The 15,364-nt window shown below is 45.2% G+C and overlaps 1 protein-coding gene across 1 annotated transcript in view; it reads left to right on the top strand.

The window, feature by feature from the left end:
- The window catches only part of tspan2b (tetraspanin 2b), a 53,969-nt gene extending 39,832 nt beyond the window's left edge, over window positions 1-14,137 (top strand). The window contains exons 3-8 of the mRNA XM_084332834.1: window positions 2,330-2,427; window positions 4,405-4,479; window positions 4,595-4,678; window positions 8,869-8,925; window positions 9,255-9,338; window positions 9,866-14,137. Coding sequence (XP_084188960.1) covers window positions 2,330-2,427; window positions 4,405-4,479; window positions 4,595-4,678; window positions 8,869-8,925; window positions 9,255-9,338; window positions 9,866-9,931 — 464 coding nt within the window. The 3' untranslated portion in view covers window positions 9,932-14,137. The remainder of the gene's footprint in view (window positions 1-2,329; window positions 2,428-4,404; window positions 4,480-4,594; window positions 4,679-8,868; window positions 8,926-9,254; window positions 9,339-9,865) is intronic.
- Window positions 14,138-15,364: the final 1,227 nt, after the last annotated feature.

The raw sequence follows: 15,364 nt of genomic DNA, 5'->3' as shown, positions 1-15,364 counted from the left end.
CCACTGTATTGCACATCGTTGCGGGCAAGACCACCCGCATTTCATTGGATACTTGTATGCCATGACGAATAAAACTCTTGACTTGACTTGACTTGACTTGACTTGAAAAACTCCTCTGACCTCGTCTGGTCTTTCCAAAGACCCAAGAGAGGGGACAGTAGGGGTGTAACGGTACACAAAAACCACGATTCGGTACGTACCTTGGTTTTGAAGTCAAGGTTCGGTACGGGTTTTCGGTACAGTGGGGGAAAGTTTGTCTTTCCATGTTCCACTCATGGGTGATGTAGTGTGCAGTAACTAATTGTACTTTTAGGGCTGTCAACAAATATTCTATATTGAAATTAATAATCGATTTGTTAAATAAATAAAAAAACGATTATATTAGATTGTGAAAAGAACAGCCCCCGGTGGGCGGTTGTTAGTGGTTAACATACCGTTGTATTCGTTTGGTACACAGCCGTACTGAACCTTAGGTCCAGTACTGAAATGGTTCGGTACGGATACATGTACCTTTACACCCCTAGGGGACAGTAATATATATATATTTGTGGAAAAGGCTCCCTCTTGTCGTCTTATACTAAACATGTAAAGGTTGTTACCCTTAAACGTAGCGAGTTCGGTACCCAACCCTAGATCAGATGGACGTGTGTCCTGGCTGAGCGAGGGTGATCTCCATCAGGTCCTCGGACAGTAGAGCTGCACATGGCTGTGACACTGAGAGGACGGTGGCTTTAGGAGGGACAGCTGAGAGCACTCACCCCGTTGCCATGACCGGTTGCCATGGAGTTAAGCCTACCTCACATGCAACTACCTCCACTTTGAATTGTATGGGTCTATATATACGAGGGCCCGGGTCATGTTTTTTAAAATAAGTTTTAATTTTTTTATAAAATAAATTCATGATGTTTCCAAACTCAATGAGTTAAATAATCGTAATCAGAGTATTGACCAAAATAATCGTGTTTATTTTGGTCAATACTCTGATTACGATTATTTAACTCATTGAGTTTGGGAACATCATGCATTTATTTTATTAAAAACTAAAAACTTATTTTTAACAGTGGATTTAAGGATTAAGGATTATGACCTTTATTTCAGGACTTTGTGTGTGGGGGGGAGGGGGTTGGAGTTAGGCCTAAATGAGCCAATGAGTCGGCCTATGGGATGTTTTGAATGTGAAATGCAACGTGACCTTTGCCCCCGAGACTAAAACTAGTAAACAGTGTGGCTGTCACCTAGTGACCAAGAGGTCACAGGCCTCCAGGGTCACTTTACCCCCCCCCCCCCTTGTGCAATAGTTCCAAGCATGAGCAGGCCTGAGGGTATTTATTCAAAGATCTCTCTGTATTTAGCTCTTTATCTCCTCTCTCTTACTCTTTCTCTCCTCTCTCTGTCTCCTCTTTTTCTCTCCTCTCTGTCCCTCTCTCTTTCTTTTGATCTCTTTCTCTCTCCCCCTCTCTCATATTTCTCTTTCTCTCCTCTCTCCCTCTTTCTATCCTCTTTCTCTCCTCTCTCTTTTGCTCTCTGTCTCTCTCTCTTCCTCTTTCTATTTATCTCCCCTGTCTCTCTCTTTTGCTCTCTGTCTCTCTCTCTCTTTTGTTCTCTCCCTCTCCCTCCTGAACCCATATCACCTGGGAGAGGATGATCTGTCAGCCCCTTCCATCCTGTTGCCTGTTGCCTGGCAACAGGCCCCACCTGTGTGAGCAGGGCTGTCTCAATAGGAAGGGAGGTGTCTACATCTCATCGCCCCAACGGATGTTTTAATTGGAATCGTCACTTTTTTAGCTGAGCTGCAAAGCCGGTAACACGTCGTTATTTTCACTTAGAAAGTTGTTCATAAACCTTAACCGCCTAAAAAGTTAAATAAATGTAAAAACTGTCCTTCCAGGCTATGGGATCTAGACACCACCGATAATATCCCGTCTGGCACTGAGTTCCTCCCTGCAGATGATTCGCTCCTAATGAGAGGGTTAATGGGAAGTCTGGGGACCTAAAGGGGATCTAAGACACCCCCCTAGAGTTTCCTCAAGTCGGCCCTTCAGCTAATGGCTTCTGACAAAGCCTTTCATATTCAGGATGTTAGTAGAACACACGGTAACTATGTAGTCTAAAATGTCAACAATATCGCTTCCTGGAGAGGAGGTGGGCAATCTATACAGCGTCTCTCTGCTTCTCAAAGCTACACTACAATCCTGTTACATTTTGAGCAGTACTGTGCCGCCCTCTGCTGGCATACAAGTGATTTACAGCGGCTAGATAAAGTGAGCTGCAGCAAGTATGCACTGTGTATTAAATTGCCTCTTCTCTCTCTCTCCCTCTTTGTATCCAGGTGTGTATATCCTGATAGTCGCTGGCAGTCTGGTGATGTTGGTTGGTTTCTTTGGCTGTTGCGGAGCTGTCAGAGAGTCTCAGTGTCTTCTGGGTTCGGTGAGCACACACACACACACTAGGGCTGTCAACGAATATTCTATATTCAAATTAATAATCTAATTGTGAAAGAATCTATTGTAAAAATGTATATTCAAATTGTGTGAATTGTGTTTTATAAAAAATTTAAACAGCCCCAGCGGTCTCCCTCTCGACTTCTTGTGGTTTTAATAGCACTTTATTGTAAATCATCCCTCAGGGCAAAACGACGTTGTTTAGTCACATTTATAGGAATTGTGTGCCTTAATTTTATTTAAACAAAACAAGTATATATATAGGCTACTGTAGGCTTACTGAACAGATATTGAATAATTAATTGACAGAAGCATCATACGAATCCCCAATGTTTTGATGACTATTTCACAAAAAATATATTGTTTGTTTATCACGCCTTTTTGGGAGATGCGCTGCTGTGTATAAATGTCCGTTCTATGCACTGCAAACTTTCATTCATTTGATCTTGCTCCGAGAGACGGACCCTTCTGAGAGATTGAGATTATACATTATTCTATTTGTATGCTGGTGTGTATACCGTGCAGGTGATTGATTGATTGATTGAAAAATGTATTAACAGATTGCAGAATGGGTACAATACAGTACGGCTCAATACACACAATTGTTAAGGGCATGCAGACCAGAGAAAGACTTTCGTCTTGTTTACATCAGGGTCCCCCATTTTCAATTCATAATTAGCACCGTGCAATCCATTCTTTGTGGATCCCGCCCTGTGGTCAGATATTCTAGTAGTTCTCGAGAATGTCTCCAACAATCATCTAGCGCACAGGTTTGCCCCGTCGTCTTGTAATCAAAAGGTTCCTGGTTCGATTCCGGCTCCTCCCGGGCAGCGTGCCGAAGTGTCCCTGAGCAAGACACTTAACCCCCTAACTGCTCCTGACGATTACAGTAGGTCGGCACCTTGCATGGTCGCCTCCGCCGTCGGTGTGTGAGTGAGTGGATGAATGTGAGGCATAAATTGTAAAGCACTTTGGATGAAAGCTGCTATATAAATTAGGTTTGGGTACCTTTCACATTTGAACCGGTACCGGTACTTGTGAATCGATACCGGTACCCAATGGTACCTTTTTTCGGTATTTTAATCTCTAAAAATGTTATCTACCTACCTCAGTTAAAAAAAATCCAAACTTCAAATTATCTATCATTATTATTTATTTAGAACAATTTGTTAATATATATATAATATTGAAGCGAGCGTTGTTTGCATTTAGCTTTGTAAAGTGTAACAACACTTGCGACCGTTTTCGGCTTGCCATTGCCCCGACTGCTTTGTTGTTGAATCAAGTAAAATCCTAGGTAAGCATGTATTGTGCGTGTGAACGTGCGGCACACTTCATAGGTTTCGTTTTGCGGTAAACAAAACGTTGACATCATCGGACGTAAAAAATTAAATATATATATTTATATTTTTACAGTACCGAAATGTGGCACCGGCGGATCTCACGTGAATCAGTACTCTGTAGTACTGACGTGGAACGAACCTTCCCACCAGTCGGGACAGCTGAAACGCGACCAATTTTCCACCGCCGACTAAAAACGCACTTTTTCAATCAGTATCTGAAAAAACCGCACACTAACCTTCATACTGTCCTTTACTATCAAGCACTTTGCCACTAAATAATCCTCCTGGCCTATATTATGACCTACTATGCTAATATATGTCTTTACTACTATGCACTCAAGACTGTAGTACCCAAGTTTCAACACTGTTTGATGAACATTGTTACTCAGCTGAAAAAGTTGTACCTTTCCTGACCTGTTGTACAGAACTTGTAAGTCGCTTTGGATAAACGGTGTCAGCTAAAGTATTAAATGTAAATTACTAACTGTAAATGACTAAATATAAATGTAAATGTAAATGACTAAATGTAAATGATTACATATAAATGTAAATGACTAAATGTGAATGACTAAATGTAAATGACTAAATGTAAAAGTAAACGTGTGCCTGTGTCTCTGCAGTTCTTCGCTTGTCTGCTGATCATCTTCGGAGCAGAGGTGGCGGCCGGCGTGTTTGGTTTCCTAAACAAAGACAAGGTACTGGTGATGCATCTCGGCTGAAGCGGCTTAGAGAGAAAATCATTGTCAAAGTGAGTTCATGCCTCTCCGCTGTGAGCCTCAGAAACTCACCAGCTTGTCGTCTCTCTCGCAGATCATCGAGGACGTCCAGAACTTCTACTCACAAACGTACAACGATAACAACAACGGCACGTTGATCAACTCGTACCACAAAGTGGTGAGTAGGAGGAGAAGAAAGAAACATATTGTCTAATATTATGTATTGTGTGACATATTTTCACATTTTATTCAGTTTATTTGGCAAATAACTGTAACACTAACCTATCTATTCTACATTCACTGCACACACTCACCTTAAACATTCACTCACTTTACAATTTAAACACTTTTTAAACATTACACTGTAGGAATGCAGGTAATAATAGTGAAAACGGAGTCGTGTTCCGATGCAATAATACTATTTTAATACGCACTCTACTGTCGCACAACAACACTCACATTCATCTTTCATTCGTCTCACTTTAACTACGTCATCCCCCGCTAAGGATCACGGGAGATGTAGTCAACACCACCTAAGGCTAGGATGCCGTGAATTATAATGTCCCAGTAGCCACTACACACGTCCCCCCAGAATTCACAAGAACTGGCCCCAAAAAACGTCCAGGGGCTCTGACGACCCGCCCAAAACGACTCCGGTACCCCTGGGCAGGCACAGGAACCCGAGGCAGTGGTAAAGCAGTAGGCTGGCCCTGAACAGGCCTCGGACGGCAGGTCCGGGGGTCCGCCGTAGCTAGAGTAGGCGTCGGGACTGCCCTACCAGGGGGCCGACCGCGGCGGGGCGGTTGGGCCAACTCAATGGGGCGGTCCAAATCCAGATGAGCAGGCTTCAGGCGATCCACCGAGATCCGTTCTTCCCTCCCCCCCCATGCCAACTGGAGGCCAGTAACCGCCGTCCTGCATGCCTGGATGTCTGGGTCTGAAACCTGATCCGCAGCCATACGGGCGTAATCAATTCCCAGGTGGACAGCACCAATGGCGGCCCGCGAGAGGCAGTCAGCCACGGGGTTGTCCTTCCCCGCCACATGCTGGATGTCAGTGGTGAACTCGGAGATGAAAGCCAGATGGCGCTGTTGCCTGGCAGACCACGGTTCAGACACCTTCGACATAGCAAAAATGTATGGTTTGTGGTCTACAAAAACAGTGAAAGGGCGAGCCTCCAGCAGGAAACGGAAATGTCTGACCGCCAAATACAGGGCGAGGAGCTCACGGTCAAAGGTGCTGTACTTCTGTTCGCTAGAACGGAGCTGTCGGCTGAAGAACGCCAGGGGTTGCCAAATGCCCTCGACCAACTGTTCATATACGCCTCCAACGGCATAATCCGAGGCATCAGTTGTCAATGCCACGGGAGCCTCAGGCACGGGGTGCGTCAGCATGGTTGCACTCGCAAGGGCCTCCTTGGTATCCGAGAACGCCTTTGACATGTCGTCGGACCAGGCGATGGCATGCTTGGGAGTCTTGCCCTTGAGAGCCCCATACAGGGGGTGCATTAGGTGGGCAGCCTGAGGGATGAACCGATGGTAGAAATTCACCATCCCCAGGAACTCCTGCAAGGCCCTAACCGTGGTAGGGCGTGGGAGGCGCAGCACCGCTTCCACCTTTACTGGTAATGGGACCGCTCCAGCAGTAGTGATGTGGTGGCCAAGGAAGTCCATGGCAGGCAGACCAAACTGACACTTTGCTGGGTTGATGATTAATCCATGCTCTCTGAGGCGACTGAAGAGGAGTCGGAGGTGTGTTAGGTGTTCCGCCTTGGACGTGCTGGCTACCAGGATATCGTCTAGGTAGACGAACACGAAAGACAGGTTGCGCAGCATGGCGTCCATTAACCTCTGAAAGGTCTGAGCCGCATTTTTGAGGCCAAAAGGCATCCTCAAAAATTCAAAGAGCCCGAATGGGGTTATAACTGCCGTCTTGGGGATGTCCTGAGGGCTAACCGGCACCTGGTGGTATCCTCTCACCAGATCCACCTTTGAAAAAACAGACGCTCCAGCCAGGTGGGCTGAAAAATCTTGTATGTGTGGAACCGGGTAACGATCAGGTGTAGTGGCGTCATTAAGGCGCCGGTAGTCGCCACACGGACGCCAGCCGCCGTTGGCCTTTGGAACGAGATGGAGCGGCGAGGCCCAAGGACTGTCGGACCGACGAACGATGCCCAGTGCCTCCATGGAGGCAAACTCATTCCTAGCGATGGTGAGCTTGTGTGGGTCGAGACGACGAGCCCTAGCATGTACTGGCGGGCCCTCCGTGGAGATGTAATGCACGACTCCATGCTTAGTGGCCGCGGACGAGAAGGTGGGTGTTGTGATGTCCGAGAACTCCAACAGGAGGCGGGAGAAATCATAACACCCACCTTCTCGTCCGCGTTTTTTGGGGCCAGTTCTTGTGAATTCTGGGGGGACGTGTGTAGGTGGGTTTTCCAGCAAACTCACTACTCTCGCCGCAGTTGAGTTCGTCAGGGCTGCTACCACATAGTAGTACTTTGTGGCGTCCGCGGTAATGTCCCTCAGAGCGAATTGGGCTTCAGCCTGTGCAAACCAAGCGTTGGCGCTCCGCTCCCAAAACTCCGGCAGCTTGAGTGAAACGGCGTTCAAAGTGCCGCGATCCGCGTTCTGTTGTTCATCAGGCATGTTCAATGTAATCTCCGAAATACGTCCAGGAGAAACGTCAGGGTCACCAATGTAGGAATGCAGGTAATAATAGTGAAAACGGAGTCGTGTTCCGATGCAATAATACTATTTTAATACGCACTCTACTGTCGCACAACAACACTCACATTCATCTTTCATTCGTCTCACTTTAACTACGTCATCCCCCGCTAAGGATCACGGGAGATGTAGTCAACACCACCTAAGGCTAGGATGCCGTGAATTATAATGTCCCAGTAGCCACTACAACACCATATTTTATATATTTATTCCTACACATTTGCACTACCTCTTCTACCTAATCTTTTCATTTTGTACATTTTACTTTAGTATATTGTATATTTTGTATAGTGTCTGTCTTTACTTTTAAACTTTTTTTACTGTATAAAGCACAATCGGGGTCATACAGAACCAAGCATTTCACTGTAATGTACAGTACATTTTAGGGATGCCCCGATCGATCGGCCAGCGATCGGTATTTGCCGATAATCAGTATAAATATGAGATTGGGGAATTCCGATAATGCTTCCTACTCGCCCATTGCTAAAACCGATCGATGACTCATGCGAAAAACATCCAATTCTCAGCGGAGTTCTCGCTCGCTGTCTTCTCTCAGGCACACACACGCTGCTGCTGCAGTGCACGCCTTGCCCCTCCCCCTCACAGACCCATCTTGTCAACAAACCCTCTGGCAAGAGTGGAGTGCAGCTCCTCTTTCAACATAACTGAAGCATTAAACAAAATGGCCCAGTAAACTATTCACTTTAGTTTAATACATGAGGCGTTGTCTAACGTTATCTAGCTGGCTAGCTACTAATAGCTCCTGATATCAACGTCTGATATCATCATTGGCATTCTTTTTCGCAGCTGTTGGCTAGCGTTGGCTAACTAGCTATCGTAGTTCCGTTGGCTAACGTTAGCTACCTAGCTAATGTTACTGTTTAAACAAAATGGCCCAGTAAATTATTCACTTTAGTTTAATACATGAGGCGTTGTCTAACGTTATCTAGCTGGCTAGCTACTGATAGCTCCTGATATCAATGTCTGATATCATCATTGCCATTCGTTTTCGCAGCTGTTGGCTAGCGTTGGCTAACTAGCTATTGTTGTTCCGTTGGCTAACGTTACTGTTTAAACAAAATGGCCCAGTAAACTATTCACTTTAGTTTAATACATGAGGCGTTGTCTAATGTTATCTAGCTGGCTAGCTCCTGATATCAACGTCTGATAACATCATTGGCATTTGTTTTTGCAGCTGTTGGCTAACTAGCTATCTTTCTTCATAGCTGTAACTGAACGCCAATGATGCTAGCCTTATGTGATCTTATGAGTTTCAGTTCATAGGAAAATACTTTTACTATAATGGTCAGAAGTAAATTAACTTAGATACGGTTATGCTTAACACCCAGTACTATTCACTTTACTTAATTTCTAAGAATAGATTAGATCATTTAGTCCGGACTTTGAGAATGCCTGTGTTAGACCTACAGTATAATACTGCCAGCTGCTATAAGAAAACCAAAAACGATGGGTATCGGCAGTGTATCGGCCGATATGGCACGATCAGTGATTGGTATCGGTGGCAAAAAACGTGATCGGGGCATCCCTAGTACACGTACCTTATATGTGACAAATAAAACGTGAATAAGATATTGACTATGTGATGTCATCAATGTGTGACGTGACATCATCCTTCCCGCAGCTGAACTGCTGTGGAACCAAAGCGAGCCCCTGTGAGGACCCCCCAGCGGAGACCAAGGTGAGTTTAAAACATTTGTCAATCAAGTTGTATGTGTTTTAAGTGATTTGTTATCCTTACTTTTGTCTCACCTTGTTGTCTTATTGTTATGATTTCATAGGTGATTTTATATGCCTTTTCTTTTTAGCTTATTTCTGTATTTACACTCGACCTGACTGTAAATGAGGGAAACCTCAGTTGCCTTTCGATTCGTTAAATAAACGTTTTAAATGAAATGTAGTGCTCTATCTGCCACAGATCTAGGCTGGGTTTTCCTAAAAGCATCTTAACGGTTCTTTACAAATCACCTTGTTAATCGCCGTGTGATTCCTCCCGTCTCCGGCCCACAGGACTGTGAAGCAGGTATCGAGGAGTTCTTCAACAGTAAGCTCTACATTATCGGCTACGTGGGAATCGGCATCGCAGGAGTGATGGTGAGTTTGGAACTGAGGAATGAATGAATGATTTTTATTTCTGCCTTCTTTTACAAAGCAATGAGTACATACATACATATGTACAGTAGTAGGAAATATATATATATATATAAAAATGAATAAAAGCTACCGAAAAAGTGTAATCAAATTTAAAATAAAATTAAAAAGTTTCAGAACATAATTGAGCAAAAACAAAAGGTTACGGAAGTTTCATAGTTATAGTGTACAGTAATATACAAAACGTATACACATAAAAAATTTGTCACAGTTGTAATATACAGTTATATTATAATAAAATATAATTAGGATTATAAGTTTTATATTTATGTATCACCTTATATTTGAACATTTTCTTAAATTTATGAATCGTCTGTTCATAATAATCTGTTTGGTTCACAATTCTTATGGCTTTCTTTTGTAGTATGAAGGAGGGATTCACTATTCAGATTGAAAGACGAGACTGTGTCATGATTATATTCTGATTTAATGCCATTGGTCAAAGTTGTTTCTTCTTCTGCTTCCTGTAGATCATTGGGATGATCTTCAGTATGGTGCTGTGCTGTGCTATTCGCAACAGCAGGGAGGTCATCTAAACCTGGAACGTGACCCTTGACCCCTTCCCCCATCTTTGACCCCTCACATGCTTAGCCATTAAAGCCTTCAGATCCAATTCAGATCAACACCCCCCCCCCCCCCCCCCCCCCCCATTACAGAACATAGCTTTCAACCACCCAGGAGTCAGAGCGGTTCGGGCCGACCCGTTCTCCTGTCGACCCTGCGGTGCCTCGACGACATCGCGCGGCGACACCGGGGACAGATCTTCCACTTGTATTTATTACATTTTTTACTCTTTACACCTTTTGTGTTCAAATGTAAATCCGAGTAACTCCTCTGCCACAACATTCCAATGAGACTGTTTCACAGGTCGCCTCTCGTTCCTGATGTTATCGTGTTAAAAGCCCTGAGAACCATCACTGCTTCTTATTCATGATGCTCTTGGCTTCTACTCATAGGCCAAGTCTTAACCCACTGTACTGCGGGTTATATTAGACCCTCTCTACTTCACAGTCTCCACACCCGACCCCCTGCAGGGGCAATAGTACCTCGACCACGGGGGCGCTAGTGCCTCGACCTCGGGGGCGCTAGTGCCTCGACCACGGGGGCGCTAGTGCCTCGACCACGGGGGCGCTAGTGCCTCGACCGTGGGGGCGCTAGTGCCTCGACCGCGGGGGCGCTAGTGCCTCGACCGCGGGGGCGCTAGTGCCTCGACCACGGGGGGCGCTAGTGCCTCGACCACGGGGGGCGCTAGAGCGATTGATTTTGAAAGTAGCTGCATCTGCACTCGAGTACGTGTAGGTGCACGTGCACACGTGCAAAATAGACAAACACACACACAGTAATATTATGTTATGTGAGAGCAGAAGTTCAAAGAGAGTGTCTGGGAGTCCAGATATGGACACCTGATATGCTGGGAAGAGCGGGGCGAGGAGTGGTGGCCGACGTATCGCATCACAATGTCTTTCTTAGTTTTCACAGCGCCTCGCCTCCCAGGACAAGTTACGAGGTGATATCACGTCTTTTTTTTATGTCTTTGTCTCGTAATACAATTTCTGCTTTAAGCCGAAGTAGTCTTTTCATCCGGCTTCCATCACAAATCCTTTATATTGGATTATAATAATACAACAAATATTGTTGATGAGGGTATTGTGTAAACATTTAAATACACACACTCAACAAAACCACAGTGCTAGATCTGCTACAGTCAACGCAACACTCAAGAACTGAGGGTTTTTATGAAAAGAAAAAAATAACTAAACAACAAACCAAGTTCCCTCTTTTTCTCCATTCCTCTGAAAATCGTTCCTAGTTATGAGAGAGATCACCTGACCCGGTAACACCTGCAGCCCATATCCCCTGGTCTTTGCTAACTACGGGGTATCTCTCTCTCTCTCTCTCTCTCTCTCTCTCTCTCTCTCTCTCTCTCTCTCTCTCGGTAGGGTGTGGTAGTAGAGCTTCTGTAAGAGAGGACTCTGTCGACTGTAAATCAAGGCCCATGTGGATATGTTTACAGATGAGTACGCGTTACTGTAAAGAGCGCTAGAGGTCCCTGCCGCCGTGACATTCAACCTCCGTCTCTCCTACCCAATGAGAACGTACCTGTGCCTTATCACTAGACCCCCTACACACACACACACACACAACCAGACTCACTGGCCCATCTCCGAAATAGAAATACACTTCAAATAGATCCGAAGAGCGGATAGGCGGCACGTACGGCATGAAGGCCATTTGCCTGACGGGGTGACAGCCATCTTGTGTTTAAGCCCATCTCACCCCATCGGATCTACAAGAGGGAGAGGGAAGAGAAGGCTCCCGGGCCGGGGGCCACTGTCCACTCTATTGGGGTGCATTCCCAGGGTTAGGACTCCACTATGTAAATAAATACGGTGTGAATGTGTTCGTTAGCTGTATATTATGGGTTGCCGGCGTGGCAGCGGTGTAGCGCGCATCACGTGGGCTTGCAGTAGGTGTACATTGTTCATAGCCGCGGTGGTGTTCGTAGTTAGCCAGAGCCGTTCCGCGCGGCCAGCCCCAAGTTTTGTAACGTGCCTTTCTTTTTTAATATTTCGTTCTTTTTTTTGTATAACACGCTCGTTTTAATCAACAGCCTGTCGGGAAGTAGACGTTCTAGGGAGAAACCTACGCATTGAGTAGCTCGCAGGCGTGTACATACTGTCTGTAGAGTTGGACTGCATTTTACTGTCGGAACACATCCGACGACGAACGGTAGCACAAGTGGCTTGACTCGCCATTATTGTTTTGATGTGTTTTATTATTGTGATGCGTCTCACTCTTCCTGTCCCACTTCTATCTATCCTTCCTCCTATCTGTCGGTGAAAGCTTTTCTTTTCCTCCTCCCCTTGGGCTGGATTGATAAAAGTCTGGAAATGGACACTGAAAGGCTCCCGCTCAGATGATTGATTGATTGATCGACGCACGGTACCGTCGGATCAATTCACTGACCCTTTCATTATGCAGACTTGTGTTGTGCTTTTGATGGATTACCAGCTTGATCCACAAACCTTTTTTTGGATGAGCATTATACTATCTGCCTCACAGCCTCAGATCATCTTTTCTTTTCCGTTGTCTCGCAAAGATGATCTAAACGTTTAGATGTTAGTGGGAACACTCGCAGGTTCCCTGCTGTAGATGTACGCTACACTTTGCCTGCTTCATATCACAGCCGGGCAAATGAACATAGACCGAAACATCTGTACGTCATATAGTTTTATTTGACTTACCCCGAAAGCATTTTATATTAACATAAAATCAAACACTTATCCCGAAGTTGTTGAAATGGACCAACTTCTCAACATTTCAATGGAGAGAGTCTTGTTTGTTTACTGATGAATCGAATGAAACTTGGGAGTGAATATAAACTGCTTTTACATTCTAATCAAGATGTCAGCTCTCAAGGCGGTCGGGTGGTGTAGCGGAGATTGCGCTTGTCACCAATGCAAGAGGCTGCGGTCTCGACTCCCGGAGTCAGCATTGCCTGCGGCTTGGGCCGATCGTCATACTAACTCGTTTGGCTGAGTTAGCGGGAGGGAAGTCGTGGGTGGTAATCTGGCGTTGTGGACAGCGACGCCTACAGGTCAGGTCTGGGCGCCTGCTCAGCGAAAGGCAGGAAGTGGTGAAGGCAGCGTGACCTCCCACGCGTTACACTTCACCAATGAGAGTCCTCGCTGCCAGGTGAAAAGAGAGCCGCTGGCTGTCTCCACATGTGTCTGAGGAAGCATGTGGTAGACTTCAGGCTTCCCTTGTACCGACCAGTAGGGGGAACATGCGCACAACGACCAGGTAGGGGAGGGGGGGAATTGGCATAACGACTAAATTGGGATGGGGAGAAAAGCATAGAAAATCAGGCGGAGAAAAAGAGGATAAAAAAAAATAAAGATGTCAGCTCTCAGTCAAATCAGCCCGGCTGTGATATGAAGCAAGCAAAGCGTAGCGGTACATATACAGCCGGGAACCAGCGAGGGGAACCCCAGCCCTTGTCAATAATAGCTTTTTAGGGATGTCCGATATTATCGGCCGATATCGGCAGTAAAATGTGATATCGGAAAATATCGGTATCGGTTTAAAAACAAAAAAAAACAATAACAATATTTGTTATATATATATCCAGTGAAATTATTAGTTACCTGAAATTATTCAGTTTTTTGGACGGGGAAACCCTGCAGGTATCGGTTGATATCGGTTGATATCGGTATCGTAAATTAAGAGTTGGACAATATCGGAATATCGGTATCGGTAAAAAAGCCAATATCGAGCATCCCTACTTTTTGTCTTTATTAGTATGGTGTGTAGATGAAGTAAGGAGACTGCTCAGTCTGACAGGAGAAGTGTTGACGCCCAGAGAGAGTGGCTAGATGTTAGTTCAGAAAAAGCTCTGTAATTTGTGATGAAGTTGCGTTTAGAGGCTGAACTAGGAACAGAGCAGAACGAGGGCTGTTTTAGGAGCCTGTGAACTGATCTCAGACCTGTCGACGGAAAAGTGTGAACTGATTCCAGACCAGTCGAAGGATAAGCGACGTCTTCTCCACTGAGCGGTTACTGTGTTCCTCCATCTTTTATTTGTTTGAACAAAGAATGAAGTTGTTTTGTACTGTACACCGAAAAAGCTGTGTGACAGTTGAGTTGTTTGCGTTTTGATTTGTGTGTTAATTTATTTTAATGGCATTCCAAGCTTCTCAGGAAGATAGACGTTTGACAACTAATAAAGTTTTTTAAGTTTTTACCCACTTCTGTCTCTTTGTTTTTTTTTTAAGATAACCCCTGTTGCCTTTAACCACAGTGACTGGAGCTGACATGCAATCCGCTGCACGGATATATCTTTCAGTTACGACGCCAGTATTTCTCAGAGTCGTTGTATATCACTTGGGGTCTCGGGTCTCAAAGTTCCAGCCTGCCACCGGTCCCATGTCCTGGGAAGTACCAGCCCCCCTACCTCTCCCTGTACTAAAATATCTCCCACAGCTCATTGCCAGGCTAAATACTGCCAATGTAATTAATAAGGGAGGCTACTAAAAGGTCAGGTGATTTTTAATAAAATGATTTTTGTTATCACAGAAAAGGTGAAAGCCTTGTCCTGGTTTGTGATTCATATCCTTCCTCTGTCAAACCGTCCCCACAGCGACGCGTCACCTCAGAGCGTAACCCTCGTCATCAGTGTTATGTAAACGTACAGTACACAAGTGACGCTGAACGGGACGTGTCGTAGTTTGGCTTCAGCAGAACGTGTGGGTGACTGTAGCAGGCGGGTATGGAGTGGATGATGTCATCGTGTGTGGGGGGGGGGGGTGTTACCAGACCTTTTAGAAAACGGACCCTTTCACAGCTTTGGAATATCCGCTGTCCTCTTGTGTTCCCGACTCTGACGCTTCTTAAAGGAACACGCCAACATTATGGGAAAATGCGCTTATCATCTTCTCCAGAGAGAGACAAGAAGCTAGATGCCAATTTCCTCACTGTGCGTTCAGTAGAAAGCTATCCAACTGCGACAGTGGCTCAGGAGGTAGAGTGGTTGTCTAGTAATTGGAAGGTTCCCGGTTTGATTCCGGCTCCTCCTGGGCAGCTTGTCGATGTGTCCTTGAGCAGGACACTTAACCCCTAACTGCTCCCGATGAGCAGGTCGGCACTGTGCGTTGTCACATGATTGATTGATTGATTGAAAACTTTATTAACAGATTGCAGAATGGGTACAATACAGTACAGCTCAATACACACAATTGTTAAGGGGATGCAGACCAGAGAAAGACTTTCGTCTTGTTTACATCAGGGTCCCCCATTTTCAATTCATCAGGACATGTATGACATACAGATAGACAGTACTGCTACATCTATACATTTATGACATACCAGATTTGCAAATACAGTACTGTTTGTGATACAAAAAGAGTCAAGAAAAGGGAGTATATACATTTGACGTAGAAACTGTACATTGGAGGAGGTTGGGTGGGGGG

Source organism: Notolepis coatsorum (assembly GCF_963971535.1).
Source record: "Notolepis coatsorum genome assembly, chromosome: 17".
Taxonomy (NCBI): Eukaryota; Metazoa; Chordata; class Actinopteri; order Aulopiformes; family Paralepididae; genus Notolepis; species Notolepis coatsorum.
This window is presented reverse-complemented; position numbering and strand designations above follow the sequence as displayed.